We start from the raw sequence: 21516 nt of genomic DNA, 5'->3' as shown, positions 1-21516 counted from the left end.
ATACCTTGACTTTGTTGTCCTTTTTGCCACAACTTTGGAGGTATGCTTGGGGTCATTGTCCATTTGGAAGACCCATTTGTGACCGACCTTTAACTTCCTGGCTGATGTCTTGAGATATTGCTTCAATATATCGACATGATTTTCCTTCCTCATGATGCCATCTATTTTGTGAAGTGCACCAGTCCCTCCTGCAGCAAAGCATCCCCACAAAATGATGCTGCCACCCCCATACTTCACGGTCGGGATGGTGTTCTTCGGCTTGCAAGCCTCACCCTTTTTCATCCAAACATAACGATGGTCTTTATAGCCAAATAGTTAAATTTTTGCTTCATCAGACCAGAGGACATTTTTCCAAGAAGTAAGATCTTTGTCCCCATGTGCACTTGCAAACTATAGTCAGGCTTTTTTATGGCAGTTTTGGAGCAGTGGATTCTTCCTTGCTGAGCAGCCTTTCAGGTTATGTCGATATAGGACTCGATTTACTGCGGCTATAGATACTTGTCTACCTGTTTCCTCCAGCATCTTCACAAGGTCCTTTGCAAGGTTGTTCTGGGATTGATTTGCACTTTTTGCACCAAACTATGTTCATCTCTAGGAGACAGAATGCATCTCCTTCCTGAGCGGTATGATGGCTGCATGGTCCCATGGTGTTTATACTTCCATACTATTGTTTTTACAAATGAACGTGGTACCTTAAGGCATTTGGAAATTGCTCCCAAGGATGAACCAGACATGTGGAGGTCCACAATTTTTTGTTTTTTTTCTGAGGTCTTGGCTGATTTCTTTTGATTTTCCTATGATGTCAAGTAAAGAGGCACTTAGTTTGGTATTAAAATACATCCACAGGTACACCTCCAATTCAGTACACCTCCTATCAGAAGCTAATTGGCTAATTGCCTAAAGGCTTGACATCATTTTCTGGAATTATCCAAGCTGCTTAAAGGCACAGTTAACTTCGTGTATGTAAGCTTCTTACCCACTGGAATTGTGATATAGTCAATTAAAAGTGAAACAATCTGTCTGTAAACAATTGTTGGAAAAATTACTCATGTCATGCACAAAGTAGATGTTCTAAATGACTTGCCAAACTTTTCTTCACAGGTTTCGTGAGAATCACCCTTTAAAACACAACAGTGTTTGCCCCATTTTTCAGCTGTCTTGGTTGCGGAAGTATTTTTCCATTCAACATTTCCATCCATAGAGATTTCATAAAATCCTTCATAAAAGAGTTATTAGCCATGAACCAAACCAACCAGCTTCAAGATGAATCACGACATTACACAATTTGAAGCAAAAAAATATTTAAAAATCAGTTGACAGAGGTACAAAACAGTTTTTAAAACAGTTGGACTGATGGCTTCAACAGTAGTATATACCATCGATTAACAACCTCAGAGGTTATGGTAGGTCTGTCTTCAAAGGTAAATACGTTATTGTTACATGTGATGATCGATATATGATGAATTAGACTATGGAAAAATAAATGGGATTTTTACTTCCAGAACCAGACTGTTGTGCTCTATTATGCAATGTACTGAAGTCATTTGAATCAAATTCATAAAAGCTGTAGTGAAAACATCTAAAAGTCTAAATGACTATTTGTGTGTTATTTATGTATGTTTGTGATGATATATGTCAGATGTGACGGCCATCATCTTCGTGGCAGCCAGTAGCAGTTATAACATGGTCATCAGAGAAGACAACAGCACTAACCGCCTGCGCGAGTCTCTCGATCTGTTCCGCAGCATCTGGACGAACAGGTTTCAGACTTTTGCTGTTTCACACATTCTCTATGTCACATGGGATCGGCCTTTTAGGCATTTTATCTGCAGTACAAGTACTCGGGGGGCTGTAATTGTTGATCTGTACACTAGGGATGTGCACAAATAGTTGGCATATGGTTAACCATTTGAAGCACCTGTATTCGAAAACAAAACTCACTATTCAGTTATTGTGCATGTGCAATATATGTCTTCAACCAGACGCAAGCCAGGCTGGACTCTTGCGGGGTCCTAGTCAGTTTTTCAAGTATAGGGCAAGTTAGGGGATGTTCACGTGTTTTTGCATGCGTCTGTGCTGTTTTTCAATTGTTTTTACATCTAAACGAGCTGGACAGACGTCTTTGACCATTGCGCTGCATCTTGCTGTTTTTTTGTTTTTTTTTCACCACATTTTTTAGGCTATATTAACACTGCAGCTGACTATGACCCAAATCTGATTTTCTGCTCAAATCTTTTTCTTTTTTTTTTAAGGTTGTTCAAAATTTTAAATACAGCCCATATCAGGCATTGGTCTAAACAGCCAAAGGTCGTTAACTGATCCGCATGCGTATAACACTCCATGAGCATGCCTATAACAAACACAGAGATGTTCATTGTTTTGTGCTGAGTTCTATTCAACTCAGAATGTCGGATTTTCCAACTTCCTACTAGGAAAAATGCAGTGGAACACATTTGTAGTCGGAATTCCAACTGGGAAACTCATGCGGAAATTTAAACTCCAATTTCACCAAGATACAGGTGCGTGGCATCACACAAACATGTCAGCACCCGAGGAGATAATAAAAGTGAATGTTTATCGCTTACTTTGTATAAGTAATATCGATAAATTAAAGTTCCTACATTACATGATATTAAAGCTTGTTTAACAAACGTCTGCAGAAACAGGTGTATAAAACATGGTGTTTTATACTCTCTTTTGATAATCGTACACCTGTAGCACAAATGCTAGCGTTGCAACATTGTTTATCAGTTGGGTTGCTAGGAGATGTTTCTGGTGACAGTCAAACACCTGCTAATCCTACGGGAGCATTGCAGATTTGTTTCGGTATACGTCATCATCCAAGCATCTGGCAGTTGAATGCCTTTATGGTCGGAGATCGGAGATATCAAGTAGGAATATCCCACATCCGACTTGAATGGAAAGCAGCATTTGTATATATAATTAATTAACTTATAAAAATTGTTATTAGCAGTTATTTTATTATTATTATTAACCCGAATAGGACAATAAATGACTAATAAAATATCAGCAAGTGATGGATAAAGTCATTTTAAATAAAGTAATTTTCAGTCGTATGGTGGAATTTAATTACCATTTAAGCTCAAGAATGTAATATTATAAATGTAAAACTGCATTATATATATGAAAGAGTTGTTATATGTAATTATTTCAGATTTCCATTGACTTGCTTGCATTCGCGTTTTGATACAGTTTGAGAAATATAGAAAATGTATGAAGGTAAATCTGTTGCAAAACTCGTGAGCTTGTAGATTTGAATTTGAGAACTTGTACAATAAATATACAGGTGCTGGTCATATAATTAGAATATCATCAAAAAGTTGATTTATTTCACTAATTCCATTCAAAAAGTGAAACTTGTATATTATATTCATTCATTACACACAGACTGATATATTTCAAATGTTTATTTCTTTTAATTTTGATGAGTATAACTGACAACTAAGGAAAATCCCAAATTCAGTATCTCAGAAAATTAGAATATTGTGAAAAGGTTCAATATTGAAGACACCTGGTGCCACACTCTAATCAGCTAATTAACTCAAAACACCTGCAAAGGCCTTTAAATGGTCTCTCAGTCTAGTTCTGTACGCTACACAATCATGGGGAAGACTGCTGACTTGACAGTTGTCCAAAAGATGACCATTGACACGTTGCACAAGGAGGGCAAGACACAAAAGGTCATTGCAAAAGAGGCTGGCTGTTCACAGAGCTCTGTGTCCAAGCACATTAATAGAGAGGCAAAGGGAAGGAAAAGATGTGGTAGAAAAAAGTGTACAAGCAATAGGGATAACCGCACCCTGGAGAGGATTGTGAAACAAAACCCATTCAAAAATGTGGGGGAGAACCACTACGCACAGACGTATGCAAGACATGGGTTTCAGCTGTCGCATTCCTTGTGTCAAGCCACTCTTGAACAACAGACAGCGTCTGAAGCGTCTCGCCTGGGCTAAAGACAAAAAGGACTGGACTGCTGCTGAGTGGTCCAAAGTTATGTTCTCTGATGAAAGTAAATTTTGCATTTCCTTTGGAAATCAGGGTCCCAGAGTCTGGAGGAAGAGAGGAGAAGCACACAATCCACGTTGCTTGAGGTCCAGTGTAAAGTTTCCACAGTCAGTGATGGTTTGGGGTGCCATTTCATCTGTTGGTGTTGGTCCACTGTGTTTTCTGAGGTCCAAGGTCAACGCAGCCATATACCAGGAAGTTTTAGAGCACTTCATGCTTCCTGCTGCTGACCAACTTTATGGAGATGCAGATTTCATTTTCCAACAGGACTTGGCACCTGCACACAGTGCCAAAGCAACCAGTATCTGGTTTAAGGACCATGGTATCCCTGTTCTTAATTGGCCAGCAAACTCGCCTGACCTTAACCCCATAGAAAATTTATGGGGTATTGTGAAGAGGAAGATGCGATATGCCAGACCCAACAATGCAGAAGAGCTGAAGGCCACTATCAGAGCAACCTGGGCTCTCATAACACCTGAGCAGTGCCACAGACTGATCGACTCCATGCCACGCCGCATTGCTGCAGTAATTCAGGCAAAAGGAGCCCCAACTAAGTATTGAGTGCTGTACATGCTCATACTTTTCATGTTCATACTTTTCAGTTGGCCAAGATTTCTAAAAATCCTTTCTTTGTATTGGTCTTAAGTAATATTCTAATTTTCTGAGATACTGAATTTGGGATTTTCCTTAGTTGTCAGTTATAATCATCAAAATTAAAAGAAATAAACATTTGAAATATATCAGTCTGTGTGTAATGAATGAATATAATATACAAGTTTCACTTTTTGAATGGAATTAGTGAAATAAATCAACTTTTTGATGATATTCTAATTATATGACCAGCACCTGTAAGTTGAAATTTACACTCACAGCAATGATGTGAATACTTGTGAAATAAAAATCTGAAGTTGAATGTTGCAGTCTGTACTAACAGACAAAAATCAAAAACCTGTGTTTTAAATTCAAAGTTGCAGACAAATAGTCACAAATGTGCAAAATGACATTCATATAAATATGACAGAAACAAACTTGTATTACATATTTACTTTTGTACTTTAATTCCCTTTCGCAGTACAACCACAAATCGTCCGTTAATGGATCATAGTACTTATTCGATGGCTATCTACTTTATATAGAATTCAGTGTAAGTTATAATGAATATATTTTCCTGCTGCATCTGAATTAGAGATATAAAAATGTGCATTTTCTGGTGTATTCGATCAATTCTCTTATTTAGATGTCAATATGTGATTTAAATTAAAAGTGCACATGACCACGATAATCTCAAATAATCATGATTAAAGCAAGTCATCGCGGTCAGGCAATTATATATCTTAAGTTCAAAATTACATATCTTATTCTTAAGGCATCAAGGTGTACCTTCTTACTTGATTCTAAGGATTGATCAGCATGGACGGGCTGATAAAAAAAAGTTTAAACAGACCTTTAACTAGAACTAAGAAATGAATTACTGACATGTAAAAGTCATTTAAAAATTACATGAGTTTTATTCTGAATGGATAAATATATGAACAGAGTCTCATTTCAAACAAGAATGCACACTGTGTACAATATTATCTTTATTTCATAAATGGGTTTCTTACAATAATTACAGTAGCATTACAATTTATATAAGCAAGTACTATATGGCTTTAGATTTAACCTTTGCTTGCTAATTTGCAACAATGCAATATTAGTAACAACATCAAAATAGAAATATAAGGGAAACGACTAACTGAAATAATACAAATGAAATTATAAAGGCATAATTTTTAATCTTCTATAGATAGTCAGCAAGCGTGATTAATATAGTAACCCATTCATTTGAAAATGAGGAGAATTTTTGGGAAGAATAACACTTGTTGTTGTGTGTTTTACACTTTAAAAAAAAAAGTTTACCTCCAAGCACTTAAGCAAAAACATGATACCAGACTTTGTTCAGTTTAAACATTTTAATGAAAAATTAAATAATATAGAAGATAAATAAATGTCAGAAACTGACTGAAAAATAGCAGAATGCTGCAATCTGACAAGTTAAGCATTTGCCAGCTGTCACTGTTGTCATTGATATTTCATCGTATTTTATCTGGAAAAGATAAAAAAATCTTGGAACAGTTCTCTGGTGATAACAGAGATTCTTAATTCACTCTTATACGTATTAGTACCTAACCGATACTTACCCTCTATTTCACATTTTCGTGGTGTGGGGAAACTCTCAGAGAAGACCAGGAGACTTGGTTAAAGCTTCAGCAGGATTATTTATTGTAGATGATCAGGAGCATCATTCTGCATATCAGAACATGCTGTCTTGCGCTGCAGTCATCAAGTCTAACTTTGCAAGGCATATTCTGTATTTTATAGGCATTCAGTGGGCAGTCCTTATTCATATTGGCCTTACACACAGAGGTGAAACAGAGGTAAGCAAATGTACTCCCGACTGTAAGATCAAACAGACCTAATCTAGATAAGTATCACCAAATGAGCTCCAGCATGGCTAATCTAGATAACTAGGATCAACAAAGTGTTTGATGCCCACCTGATCCCGAGAACTAGAGACAGGTCAACATTCATGCAAATTTTAATTCTTATCAAGAATAAACTAAGAAACAGGCATCATTTATCTCTGCTCATCCTGAATGCTAGATACAACATACATATACAGTACTGTGCAAAATTCTTAGGCACATAAGATGTTTCACAAAAGCATTTGTCTTAAGATGGTTATTTATATCTTCAGCTTTAGTGTGTCAATGGGAAATATAAATGTTAGACTCCCAAACATTACTTTTGCAAACAGAAAAGATTAGAATAGAAGAACAGGGAGCCCTGCAACAGATGTCATGGTCCCCACAAAGCCCCCCCACTAAACATCGTTTAGTCTGAGATTAAATAAAGAGACAGAAGCAATTGAGATAGCCAAAATAGATAGAAGAACTGTGGCAAATTCTCCAAGAAGCTTGGAACATCCTGTCTCCCAACAACCAAGAAAAACTGTGTCCAGGTGTACCTAGGAGAATTGGTGCTGTTTTAAAGGCAAAGGTGGTCACACCGAATATTGATTTAGCTTTTTTTTATGTTTACTGGACTTTGTATGACATAAAGTGATAAATGAAAACTATTTATGTCATTATTTTTGAAGACATCCTCACTAAGCAACATTTTACACAAGTGCATATAACAATAATCCCCAATCCCCAACCCCGCCCTGACCCCCAACAAACATCCCTGTGGTCACACATGAGTATATACACACACACACACAAAAAAGCTAACAAACACACAAACAAAATTAAAACAATTAAAACTATACTACTCTCTCCACCACCCCACCCCGAGAGCCCTCCAAAAACTCCAAATAGTTGCCCCATTTCCCAACAAACAAATCCAAGTTACCCCGTCTTCCAAATGACACCTCCTCAAAAGCTGTCACCCTCCCCATCTCCGTGCGCCACTCCCAAAATGGGGGTGCTCCAGCTGACCTCCAACCCCTCAAAATAATCTACCTGGCGATCATCACACTGGTCAGAACCCAATTCTCTATGTGTCTATTCCCCACATCGATGACCACCCTATTGCCCAAAACACAGAGTCTGGGGCAAAACGAAACCCGAGTGCCCAACACTTGTGTGTGACACACAAAACTCTGAACCTTCAACCAGAATTCCTGGATCTCAACACTTCACCAAAAAACATTTCTCATCCTCCAATTGGCATTGCCAGCAGGTGGGTGTGTCTTTAAGACCAAGCCTATACAATCTAGAGGGGGCCAATAAAATCAATGAAAAATCTTGAATTGCATAAGGTGCACCCTTGCATCTCTAGATGCAGACTTGATGTTTTTTAGAATCCTAGCCCACACTCCCTCCTCCAATACCAAGTTGAAATCTTTCTCCCATAATCTTTTGATAGAAGTTAAAGCTCCGTCCCCCAGACTCTGAATTAGCAGGGAGTAATACACTGATGCCTCATGACCTTTTCCAAAAGTAGTAATCACCATTCCCAGAGTATTTGCCACTTTAGGGAGGTGTATGCTACTCCCCAAAATAGTACAGAGCAGGTGGCACAGTTGTAAATACCTATAAAACTGAGATCTGGGAATCCCAAAATGTTGAACCAAATTTTCAAAAGATGTCAACACTCCACTCTCATTTAGGTCACTGAGCATACTAACCTCCCTCACAATCCACTCTGACCAGCAAAAAGAGGACTTGTTGATACATAATTTGGGGTTCAGCCATATGCTCGAGGCAACATTTAAATAAATGTCCGAATTAAACACTCTGGACACTTTTGTCCACACCGAGTGCAAATGCAAGACAACGGGGTGTAACTTAACTTCTCCAGTTAGTTTGATAGATAGTCCAAAATAGGGGCCAGAATTTCCTGTTCAATACAAAACCAGGGAGGGGCTCTCTCATGTGGAAGAGACCAATGAGCCAAATGTCTGAGACTGAATGCATAATAATAAAACAAAATCTTGGGTAGACCTAGCCCACCTTTGTCAATCGGCCTATGTAACTTATTGAAATGTAATCTGGAACCCTTACCATTCCAAATGAAGGACTTCGCTATGCTATCAAATTGCTTGAAATAAGAGAGGGGGACATTTATAGGGAGAGACTGTAGCAGGTAGTTGAATTTTGGAATACAATTCATTTTAATAACATTTACCTTCCCAATCATCGATAAATGTAATGAAGTCCACCTGTCCACATCGCTCGAAATATCTTTATTAAGGGGTCAAAATTAGCTAACTAAATCAGACAAATTTGCTGGGAATAAAATGCCCAATTACTTAATGCGCTGTTTGGGCCACTGAAAGGCGCCCGGCTGAAAAGCCGTTACTGGGCATTATGCTGTCATCCAAAGCTTCGGATTTACACCAATTGACTCTGTATCCTGAGAACTTAGAAAAGGAATTAATAATTCTGCAGAGGCATGGCATAGATCTAGTGGGGTCAGACACGAATAATAAAATATCATTAGTGTAAAGCAAAAGCTTATGTGTCACACCTCCTGACACCACCCCTGGAAAATCATCTTCCCTTCTTATCGCAGCTGCTAATGGTTCCAGGGCAAGACAGAACAATAATGGGGAAAGAGGGCAACCCTGCTGGGTTCCCCTATCCAGAGTAAAATAATCTGAAATTAATCCATTTGTTTGTACCACTGCTACCGGGTGTCTATAAAGTAACTTAATCCATCCAATAAAAGTATTCCCGAACCCATATATTTCCAAAATCTTAAAAAGATAATCCCATTCTACCATATCAAACACCTTTTCGGCATCAAGTGAGATGGCAGCGACCGGAGTCTGATCATTTGCCACTGACCACATGATATTAATGAAATGCCTAATATTATCAGAAGAGCTGCGGCCCTGAATAAACCCCACCCAATCTATATGTATAAGAGATGTCATAACTTTACTCAATCGGTTAGCCAGAATTTTTGACAATATTTTAACGTCTAGCTGCATCAGGGAAATGGACGGTAACACTTACACTCACTTGGATCTTTGTCCTTTTTAAGTATCAGACTGATCAAGGCTTGTGTCCGTTCTTAAATGATTCAGTATAAATTTTAGCAAACGTGGGGCCAATTCTGTAGCATAAGATCTAAAAAAATCAGCGGCAAAGCCATCTGGCCCCCGAGCCTTGCCTGTAGGCAAGGCCTTAATTACCTCGCCAAGCTCCTCCAAGTTTATCTCAGAATCAAGATAATTTTTTTTGCTCAGTCGTCAGTTTAGGGAGATGTAATGGTTCCACAAAGTTTCTAATATCTTCATCAGTAGACAAAGACATGGAACTATAAAGATCAAGATAGATTTCTTTAAAAGCATTATTAATATCAATGGCCAAGGTAAAAAAAGCAGATTTCATTAAGGGAATGGTAGAGAAAGACTCTCTCTGCTTTATATATCTAGCCAAAAGCTTCCCTGCCTTGTCCACCAACTCAAAACTCGACTGTCTTGCCCTGAATAGCCAAAACTCCACCTTTCGCGACAAAATAGTATTATATCTGTATTTCAATCGGGTCTATTTTCTGATTCCATCAGACGACATTTGGCACTTCAGCTCTGCCTCGGCACTTTTAATATTCCCTTAAATATAAAAAAAATCTATTCTAGAATAAATCTTATGGACTGATGAAAAAAATCTTATAGTCCCTACCAAATGGGTTCAAAAGTCTCCAAATATCTGTAAGACCAAGATTTTTACATATCCTGTGAAGTGTCAATGTTGCTCTAGGGGGCTGCACACTTTCATCAAAAGATTAAAGTCTCCTCCCAATATTATATCATGAGGGGAGCCAGTGGCTTGCAGCATCCCTTCAAGATCTATAAAAAAGCCCTGATCATCAACGTTATGTGTGTAAATATTAGCCAAAATCAACCTTTGCCCCTGAATTTCTGCTAAAACAATAATGACTCTTCCTAATTTATCTTTAATCTGTTTGAGACATTTGAATTATAGATACTTATCAATATAATGACTCCCCTGCTCTTACTTGAGCCACTCCATATCTTTCCAAATTTTTCAGCTTCCTGCAGGGAAAGATGCATTTCTTGAAGAAACACAATATCTTGCTTACGTTTAATAAAAGAAATAAACTTCCTTCTTTTTATGGGGTGCCCCAACCCATTCACATTCCTTGTGGAGAGAGACAATCCACTCATATTAAAGGAGACCTTTTTACAAGATGTAATATAAGTCTCAGGTGTCCCCAGAATGTGTCTGTGAAGTTTCAGCTCAAAATATCCCATGGATCATATATTATACCATGTTGTAAATGCCTCTTTTTGGGTGGAATCAAAAACACGCTGTTTTCGTGTGTCTCTTTAAATGCGAATGAGCTGCTGCTCCCCGCCCCCTTTCCAGAAGAGGGCTGTGCCTTTACAGCTCGTGCTTCGGATAGTATAGCAACAACAAATCAGAACCAATATGACTGACACCTTAAATACCGGAGTTCAGCCATATATGTAAACATTCCACTTTTAGTACAACTCTCTTATGTTCACAGAAAATGTACATAGTTTTCAAAAAGACAATCACCTTACTGTATTGTGCATAATAAAGGTGCGGTTATGAATTATACAGACAGTAAGCGTAAAAATAACGACATAGCTCTGGTCTCCGTGAATACAATCAGAGACAATGGTAAATGACAGTAAGCGTTTTCGGATTAAAAATGACAAATAACGACATAGCTCTGTTCTCCATGAATACAATCAGAGACAATGGTAAGTTTAGCTGCATTAGCCATGGAATCAGCTAACAAGCACATTCGGAAAGGCGATTTGCAAACATTCACAAAATATAAAGTGCGATACTTACGTCTTCAGGATATAAAGCTGGAACACGAACAGTTGGTACTGATCCATGCTTGAGAATCAAATTTTTGGAAAATCCTGCTTTATATTGACCCTCATTCACAAAGCAGTCTGGTGTACAATGATTTGTACAAACATACATGACTTTTGGTATGTTTTGTGGCACATTTGCTTCAAAAACAAAACTTGTCCACTGCGTCTTCAGTGGCTCTGATGCCGGGAGTACATGAAGACTCTTATGTTCACTTTTACAGCCAACAACAGAACACTTATGATGCTTACAAAGCTGAGACATTATTCTTCTCACCGTAGCTGCTCCAGCGCAGAAAACAATGGCGGACTGTGTGTAGATCACTCAGGAGAGGATCTATGATAATAGGGCGGAGTCCGTCACCAGTCATTGGCGTGGCCTGCTCTAACGTGATGTCACGTTAGAGCAGAAACGAAAACCAATCACTTTGAGACACTGTTTTAGATTAATAGAAATATAAGAAAGAGGAGTGGGTGGACTTTAAACATTGTAGGGTGGTTGTGTACACACACTGCCGACTCACATTTATGTTCAAACACCATGTAAAAGTGAATTTTGCTTAATAGGTCCCCTTTAACATCTGACAATTTGACAGAAATTTTTTTATTGTGTGTCAAAAACAAGACTATGAAGACCACATTCCAACATTAGTGCAACAATCAAACCCCGAACTTCCCCCCGAACCAAACAAACAGAAAAAAGAAAAACGTGCGCATTAACCTCTCGCACGACAGCGTCAATCGACATCCGTCCCTCTAAACTAAAACAGTCCATGTACGCCTATGAGAGCCCCCGTGACAACTTTGCTGTCAGACTGCTCAAGTCCGGTGAATCGATACAAATTTTGTGAGACAGAATTACAGAACAGAAGAAAATGTATAAAACAAACTCCAGCCAATAGGCAGAATAAACACAAAGAACGTGTAGATTCATCCACATACTGTTCCTCCCCAAAACAAGCTCCAGCCTCTACACACAAAAAATAAATAATAATAATAATAATAATATATATATATATATATATATATATATATATATATATATATATATATATATATATATAGTTGTGCTCAAAATTTTGCATACCCTTGGAGAATTGGTAAAATATGTACCATTTTTAAAGAAAACATGAGTGAGCAGGCAAAACACATTTCTTTTATTTCTTATGGGATTCATATTCAACTGTAGGTTATAACAGAATGGCACAATCATAAAACAAAACGTGGCAACAAAGAAAAAAATTTAATGACCCGTCTAAAGTCTGCATACCCTTAGTTCTTAATACTGTGTATTGCCCCCTTTAGCATCTATGACAGCTTGCAGTCTTTTGTAATAGTTGTCTATGATGTCCCAAATTCTTGCAGGTGATATAGCTGCCCATTTGTCTTGACAAAATGCCTCCAGGTCATGCAAAGTCTTTGGTCGTCTTGCATGAACCGCACGTTTGAGATCTCCCCAGAGTGACTCGATGATATTAAAGGTCAGGAGACCGTGATGGTGTAGGGCTTTACTGGTTGTTTAGATCAGTGTTACTATCAGAAATAATTAATAATTATTTCTTTAGTTATTAATGAATATTTAAATTAATTAATTGAATCTAACTCATTAAAACCTCATATGGGGCTCTAGTAAATGTAGTGTGCTACGTTTAGGAGCAAGTTTGGTTATTAGCAATAATTAATAATCTATCAAAGATAATTATTAAAATCAATAGAACATTGATGAGAATCAATGTTAGCTTTTTTAATCCTTTAAATCAACAATTATCAAAGATAATCGTTAATTGTTAACATCGATGAAACATTAATTAAAATTAACACTAGCTTATTGATCATTCAAATTCAACAATCAGCAAAGATAATTATCAATTATCAAAAATCAATAGAATATTAATAAGGATTAACATTGACGGGGCACCACCCTGAATTCAGGGATTAATAACCAGATAGTAAAACAGTCTCAATATTAGATTGTTTTCTTAGCAAAATCGACATCCGAAGAATATCGATTTTCGGGAAAAAAAAACAATGAATGAAGGTTTGAATCTGAGCACTGACATCCCGTCAGCATGACACAGGCGTATGCAAAACAAAACACTTCTCTTTGTAATATAAACAAAGTTTATTTATGTAGTAATATCAATTAACAATTAATACAATGCAGTCAATAAACTTCCGACTTACAACTACAAACTAAACAGTGATATGATTAGATATGGAAATAAAAATAATCCTGTAACACATAAGGTGTGTGTGTGTGAGAGTGTGTGTGTGTAAGGAGGGACGTGCACAAAATGGTGGACGTGACTCTCGTGGAGAGTATGTCATGCGAGACTTCCGGCCAGGGATTATGACCGCGAATGGGGGTGGAGAGAAACCAGTCAATGGCATCTACCAGTTACCGCGTGTATCCGCTTGTACGATAGCTTAGGGACAAAGCTGGGCTTTAGCATTTAAGCTATCTACGAGCCAAAAATGTGTGTCAGAATGTTTGTGAGGGGTCGCGTGCGTGTATGTGTGTTTGTGTGTGGTTAGTGCGAGAGAGAGAGAAGTGATGGCCCTAAAGCCGATTTCGCGATCGTGGGAGAGAAAGCAGCTGTTAGTTCATCGTTCAGAGACGCGGTGGATGGCTTGTAAACAGTCCCGCGTTATTTGACTCTTTAATGGATGAACTCAGTTGCTGTCTCACCCGCAATGGCGAAATTGCACAACAGTCCAATTTGGTTGGACCACAATACAGCAAAACAAATTTGTGATAATTAATACCCTGAGTATTAATAATGAGCGGACATGGCGGTCCGTAAACTGTACAAGCAAAAAAACCTTGAAACACAAGAATAACACACCATAATATTCTATCTCTGCCCAGACGTAAACCTCTTACTTGAATCGCATGAGGACACAGGTAGAATGTGTTTTCCTCCGTTCTTTAACTCTGACCCGGTTCCTCGAGGCTCGGGTGATGACGGGAGGCCGTTTCCTCGCTCTGTCGGCGGGCGGTACGGCTGTTGATTCTCAGCGGGCTGGCGGAGAACTCAGAAATGTCGACTTGATTGAAGATGGAAGAGAAATCTTTAATCTCTTCACTTCTGTAGGCAAACGGATGAAGATGCGAATTGCTCGGCGGTCTCCTTTGGATCCGTTAGAGTGTTCGGTTGAACACAGAGTAATCTCAACTCGTCCAGCGAGTTGAAGATTGTATGGCCACAGTTTCAAGTCGGACATTACTTCCTTGTGCCACGAGGTTGCACCTGAGAGCAGCGATGAACTGCGTCTATACAGGACGAACAAAGTTGCTGGAAGCAAATCCCGGAAGCATTTCAGAGGTATTTCAACTCCTGATGATGTCATGTTTGAGGGACGTTCTGTTGTGTGCCTCATCCAATAGGAGTTGAGAGTTCGATCCTTTAGTGAGCAAGGCTTCATGGGATTTGTAGTCTGTTTTGGACTCCCTTTGTTTGATTTTCACGCGATTTTTATCAGTATAATTTAAGACTTGGAATGTGGGGGCTTGAGTTAGGTTTTTATGACTGTGTTAGGCCTGCCTTTGTCTTCTATCTGAATACATGAGGCCCAACAATGGCCACTCCAGAATCTTCACCTTTTTCTGCTGTAACCACTGGAGGGTCAACTTGGCCTTGTGCTTAGAGTCATTGTCGTGCTGGAAAGTCCAAGAGCGTCCCATGCGCAGCTTTCGTGCAGAAGAATGCAAATTGTCTGCCAGTATTTTCTGATAACATGCTGCATTCATCTTGCCATCAATTTTCACAAGATTCCCCGTGCCTTTAGAGCTCACACACCCCCAAAACATCAGTGAGCCACCACCATGCTTCACAGTGGGGATGGTATTCTTTTCACTATAGGCCTTGTTGACACCTCTCCAAACATAGCGCTAATGGTTGTGACCATAAAGCTCTATTTTGGTCTCGTCACTCCAAATTACAGTGTGCCAGAAACTGAGGCATGTCAAGGTGTTGTCTGGCATATTGTAACCGGGCTTTTTTGTGGCATTGGCACAGTAAAGGCTTCTTTCTGGCAACTCGACCATGCAGTTCATTTTTGTTCAAGTATCGTCGTATTGTGCTCCTTGAAACAACCACACCGTCTTTTTCCAGAGCAGCCTGTATTTCTCCTGAAGTTACCTGTGGGTTTTTCTTTGTATCCCGAACAATTCTTCTGGCAGTTGTGGCTGAAATCTTTCTTGGTCTACCTGACCTTGGCTTGGTATCAAGAGATCCCCAAATTTTCCACTTCTTAATAAGTGATTGAACAGTACTGACTGGCATTTTCAAGGGTTTGGATATCTTTTTATATCCTTTTCCATCTTTATAAAGTTCCATTACCTTGTTACACAGGTCTTTTGACAGTTCTTTTCTGCTCCCCATGGCTCAGTATCTAGCCTGCTCAGTGCATCCACGTGAGAGCTAACAAACTCATTGACTATATATACACAGACACTAATTGTAATTTAAAAAGCCACAGGTATGGGAAATTAACCTTTAATTGCCATTTAAGCCTGTGTGTGTCACCATGTGTGTCTGTAACAAGGCCAAACATTCAAGGGTATGTAAAATTTTGATCAGGGCCATTTGGGTGATTTCTGTTATCATTATGATTTAAAAAGGAGCAAAACAACTATGAGATAATAAATGGCTTCATATGATCACTATCCTTAAATAAAAGACAGTTTTTTTGCATGATCAGTTATATTTTCAAAATCAATGCCAAAATTTCACAATTTCTGCCAGGGTATGCAAACTTTTGAGCACAACTGTATATATAATAAAAATAAATAATAATAAAAAAAAATAAAAAAATCAGTTTCCTCTGGCAGTCAAACGAATGTTCAGTGAGCCGGCTGTTTCATAAGTGCAGCAGATGACCTAATCCTTCCAATGTCCTGCAAAAAAATATTCCACAAAACAAACTCCATCCAATTGGAGGCATAAGCACGAAGAACGAGCAGATTTATCCACAACTGTTCCCGAAGGAGTGTTATTTCACAAAACAAATTCCAGCTGCTAGGCGGAACCAGTACAAAAAGAAACAAAAAAGGCGCCCAGCTTCCTCGGACAGTCAAGTGAATGTTCAGTGAGTCAGTCTTACTTGGAAGCAACGTGAGAATCACACCATGGCTTACTCACTCCATTGTTTTTATGAAGGACAATGCTTGCTGGAGACATGTAAATACTTTGCGGCCATCCTTAGTATCTGTTCTCAGTTTGGCCGGAAACATCATTGCAAAAGCGAACTTCCTTTGATGTAAGAGTTTCTTGCATTCCTTGAATCGATCACGTTTCTCTCTTGTCGAATTCGCAAAGTCTTGGAAAAGGAAAATGTTGTGATTCTTCCAAGAAAGCCTTCCTTTACTCCTTGTCTCGCGTAACACAAGATCTTTATCGGATGATCTCAGAAATTTGTCCAGAATTTATTGGGGCTTGTCTCCCTCAGCGGATCTCTGAGCCGGAACCTTGTGAGCTCGTTTGATTTCCAGCTTATGGCCTGTTATGTCGAGCAGACTCGGGAAGGGCTCGTCTAGGAAATTCACCATATCTCAGCCTTCTTCGTTCTCAGGAATTCCAACAATTCGGACGTTGTTTCACCGGCTACGATTCTCAAGTCCACCTTGGTTGCTAGCGGGTTAGCAGCTAATTCCCTCTCCGATGACTCCAGATAATCGATTCGTTTCTCGACATCCCATTTCTTGTAACCAACTCAGAGAATTTCGATTCCATGGCTGTAATTGATCGACGTATTACAGCAAGATCCTCCAAGTCCGCAACGACCTTTGTCAGCATCACCAACATGCTGGACAGTTGATGCTGAATTTCTCCCGCCGCATCCTCCAAATTGAGTCCCTGGTCTGCTGCCCTGACTGGGGTATCAGCTTGAGCACGTAAGTGTCTTTAAATGTCTCCAGAGCCTGAGATGACATGTTGACTTTGACATGTTGTCTTCATAGAACAGTTATGAAGCAGAGTGTATCGAATCTCTCCATTTTATGAGATTAATAGTGTTAAAACTAGCAAAGTGTGAAGAGCTCACATAGTGCCATGCGACTCCCACAAAAAATGCTTCTGTATAAATTGCTTACTCTAGCTTTAACTTGCTAAGTTCTGTAAACTGTAACAGTGGAATTGTTGTAAACATACAGTAGGTGTAGCAGTTATATTTGGATTTTTGCCATAGCATAAAATTTTATCTGTACGTCTTGATTGAGAATCCCACTGGCTTACTTAACAGATAGCTGCGATCTTCCAAACCAAAAAAAAATCCCCTTACTGAACAAAACAATGCACAAAATAAGATGACAACAGTGTAAGGAAAGCTAACAAAGTTGGTAAATATAATAACTTACTGAGATCAACTGCAGAGGACACTGGTGATTCAATGTTTATCTCGAGCATGACTGAATGAATTCATTGCCCTGGTTAGATAGCAGGTTGGTTGGTGTCCGGGTCCAAGACATCATTGCTCCGTCCACTATCACTTCTGCTTAGGTCCTTCTTATGGTCCCTGTATACCTTTTAAGTGTTATTCAATTTGTTTATGATTTGGTCAATTGTCCAATCATTTCATGCTTTATCTTCTCGTAGACAACTTTTTTCCTTTGTGAGCTCTCTAGTTTATCTAAGATCTCCGTAAAGACCATAGCACAAGTATAATGCTCGTTTCGTCTGTGTTACCTGAACGCTTTTGATGTCTTATAATTATTTTATTTTTTTATTGTTGTTATAGAACGAAGAAGTACTCCTTGCTGCAGATGGTAGCTACTGTTGTTGTTTGGGAAAACTTTACCTGGTGAAGAAACATTATCCCGCCCTCCACCCCCTGACGTAATCGGTTCCTGCGTAGAGACCAGCAAGCTTTTGGGGCTGGTGCAGAACCAGTTTTTCAGCCCCGGAATTGCACGGAACAATTTGAGAATCCGCACTGGCCCAGGAACCTGCACTCAAACCATGTTGGGGGAAAAGGGCAAAGAATCAGTTGGGCGAAGAGAGTGTTTGTGCCCAGTTGTCAGATTTCCTTCTTAGTAATGAAACTCGGAGACTATCTATTCTCCAGTGCTTGACCTGGGATTCATGGCTGCTGCCAGATGGACACAGGCTCACCAAAACTGGACAGTTAAAGACTGGAAAAACAGCCTGGTCTGATGAATCTTGATTTCTGCTGAGGTACATAGATGGTAGGCTTTTGCAGCCTCAGCTTTCTGTTCTTGGCTGACAGCAGTGGAACCTGACATGGTCTTTTGCTGTTGTAGCCCATCCGCCTCAAGGTTTGACATGTTGTGCATTCTGAGATGCTATTCTGCCCACTTCAATTGTACAGAGAGGTTATCTGGGTTACCGTAGCCTTTCTATCTGCTCGAACCAGTCTGGCCATTCTCTGTTGATCTCTCTCATCAACAAGGCATTTCTGTCCACAGAACTGCCACTCACTGAATGTTTTTTGTTTTTGGTACCATTCTGAGTAATCTCTGGAGACTGTTGTGCTTGAAAATCCCTGGAGATCAGCAGTTACAGAAATACTCAAACTAGCCTGTCTTGCACCAACAATCATGCCACGGTCAAAATCACTGAGATCAAATTTATTTTTACCCCCATTCTGATGGTTGATGTGAACATTAACTGAAGCTCCTGACCCATAACTGCATGATTTTATGCACTGCACTGCTGCCACACCATTGGCTGATTAGATAATCGCATGAATAAATAGGTGTACAGGTGTATCTAATAAAGTGGTCACTGAGTGTATATGTCTGACGGATGTGTGACAACAGTCTGTGTACCTCTCCAAAGTATTGAGTGCTGTCTTTTTCCTGGACAGAATAAAAAATAAGGCCCCTTTTTGACATTATCATTTACTCACCATCATGCCATCTCAGATGTGTATGACTTTCTTCTGTAGAACACAAACAATTTTTAGAAGAATATTTTAGCTTTGTAGGTCATTTCATTATGTGAATGGTGGCCAGAACTTTGAAGCTCCAAAAATAAGATAAAGTATATTTAAGTAATCCATTCAACTCCAGTAGTTTAATCAATGTCTTCTGAAGTGATCCAGTCAGTATTGGGTGAGAACAGACAAAATGTAACTCCTTTTTCACTGTACATCTTGCCAATGCAATCTCTAGGCACAATCATGATTTCAAGCTCGAATGCACTTCCTAGTGCTTGATGTATGTGCAGAGTTCTAGATGGCGCTATAGGAAGTGTATTTGAGCTTTAAATCATGATCACCAAGGAGACAGCTATCAAGATTGATTGTGAAAAAGGAGTTAAACTGTGGTATGTTCTCACCCAAAACCGATTGGAAAAAAGATGACATTGATTAACCCACTGGAGTCTTATGGATTACTTTAATGCTGCCTTTATCTACTTTTTTGGAGCTTTAAAGGTCTGGCTATCATTCACTTGCATTTTATGGACAACTCCATAGAGCTGAGATATTCTTCTAAAAATCTTCATTGTTGTTCTGCAAAATAAAGAAATTCATACACATCTGGGATGGCATGAGGGTGAGTAAATAATGAGAGAATGTGAGTACAATTTTTTTATTTTTGGGTGAGCTAACCCTTTAAGATCTGTACTTTGTCTTGTGTTTCAGAATTGAAATAACCCTCAACCCAAGTTTTTACAATAACTAGTGGTGCACCGACCAGGAAATTTTAGGCAGATACCAATCACACTTTTGGAAGTTATATGCTGCGGTTATATGTTATTGCCCCTCACTATAAAATTACATTCAATTTACAGTAATTGTGAAACACTTAACTTTTATTTGAATTAAAAACAGTTATGAATAGTTCTGTTGTCACAATTAAAGATCAATGTGACATACTTGCAACCAGTAAACACCATGAGAGCATCACACACAGCGGAAATGCATTTAAAAATGAAAGTGATACATATCCATTACAAGCTCCAAATCTGCTCAAGTCCAGAAATCATGATTATCTATGATTTGTTTACCGTCTTTGGCATTTTGGTGTAACACAAATCACTAATTATTAATCAACTGAGTGAAGACACACATACGCTGGTTTAAATGGGGGGGTTCTCTCAAAACAGAGCTGGGATGAGTGACTGATGAGAGATTGTAAGTGTGCATGTTTGATTGACACAGAGAGGGTGTGTTGGAGTAAAACTGAGAGCACTTATAATCACTCAAACTGTCTTTATCGCTTCAACTCACATTACATCATGTATACTAAGATTTGTGTTTGCATGTTTATTTTTTTGTTTAATTTGTGTTTAAATCCGTTTGCAGTAACTTTGTTGGGTTACTGACAAAGTTTTTTTTTTTTTTTTTTTTGAGGGGGCACCAAGGTCAGTCACCGCAACTAAAATCAAACCGACACCCCACACATCCTATTCGTATAAATCACAGGACACAGTAACACTTTTTTAATAACTACTGCTTTTGCTGCTGTTTGTCAATATACTGTATGTCTATCTGTAATGGTTGCATTTGGTTACATTTGATGAGGTGGAGTGCACGTCTGACATCTTCAGGCAGTTTTACATCACTTTGTTTGCAATCTTGCCACCTTGTTTTTGTAAGCACTTTCCATAGATGACACAAGAAGTGGTGCAAAAGACACCAGCACAAGCACAACAATGCCCACAACTGCTTCAGCTCAACAGAGTTAAAACATGTATGCTATCCTATCTCTGAATGAGGCATTCATGTAAATATTGTATTCCGTGTTCAGTATAAATGAAACAAATGGTTTGAATTTCTCTAAGAGCGTGTTCTCCATAACATAGTTTAACCACGATATGGTATTTAATGGCTATTTTTTTTTTTTTTTTTGTTATTAAAATTTTTATTGATTCATAAATTAACACAAAAAAATACAACAACATCTGTATAATGAATCAAAAACTTTAAACATTAAACCCCCACTATATCCCCTCCCCATACCAAACTCTCAACCCACTCTGACCCCCCCCCCACGAACACCCCTGTGGTCAATAGATTATAGACACACACACAGAAAACTAAAACAACAACATAAAATAACATACAAATCAAGTATAATAATAATTAAAAAAAAAACTAAACTCTAAATTACTCACTCCACCGCCCCACCTCGAGATTCCCTCAAAAATGCTAAATAATTG

The 21516-nt window shown here is 38.7% G+C and overlaps 1 protein-coding gene across 2 annotated transcripts in view; it reads left to right on the top strand.

The window, feature by feature from the left end:
* The window catches only part of gnal (guanine nucleotide binding protein (G protein), alpha activating activity polypeptide, olfactory type), a 173306-nt gene that overhangs the window by 140403 nt on the left and 11387 nt on the right, over window positions 1–21516 (top strand). For both annotated transcript variants that reach the window (XM_051686583.1, XM_051686584.1), the window contains one exon: window positions 1640–1760. In XM_051686583.1, the coding sequence (XP_051542543.1) occupies window positions 1640–1760 (121 nt within the window). The remainder of the gene's footprint in view (window positions 1–1639; window positions 1761–21516) is intronic.

The sequence above is a fragment of the Myxocyprinus asiaticus genome, chromosome 44 (genome assembly GCF_019703515.2).
Source record: "Myxocyprinus asiaticus isolate MX2 ecotype Aquarium Trade chromosome 44, UBuf_Myxa_2, whole genome shotgun sequence".
In the NCBI taxonomy this organism is placed as follows: domain Eukaryota; kingdom Metazoa; phylum Chordata; class Actinopteri; order Cypriniformes; family Catostomidae; genus Myxocyprinus; species Myxocyprinus asiaticus.
Note: the sequence above shows the minus strand (reverse complement) of the source record. Positions and strands in the feature narration are given on the sequence as shown.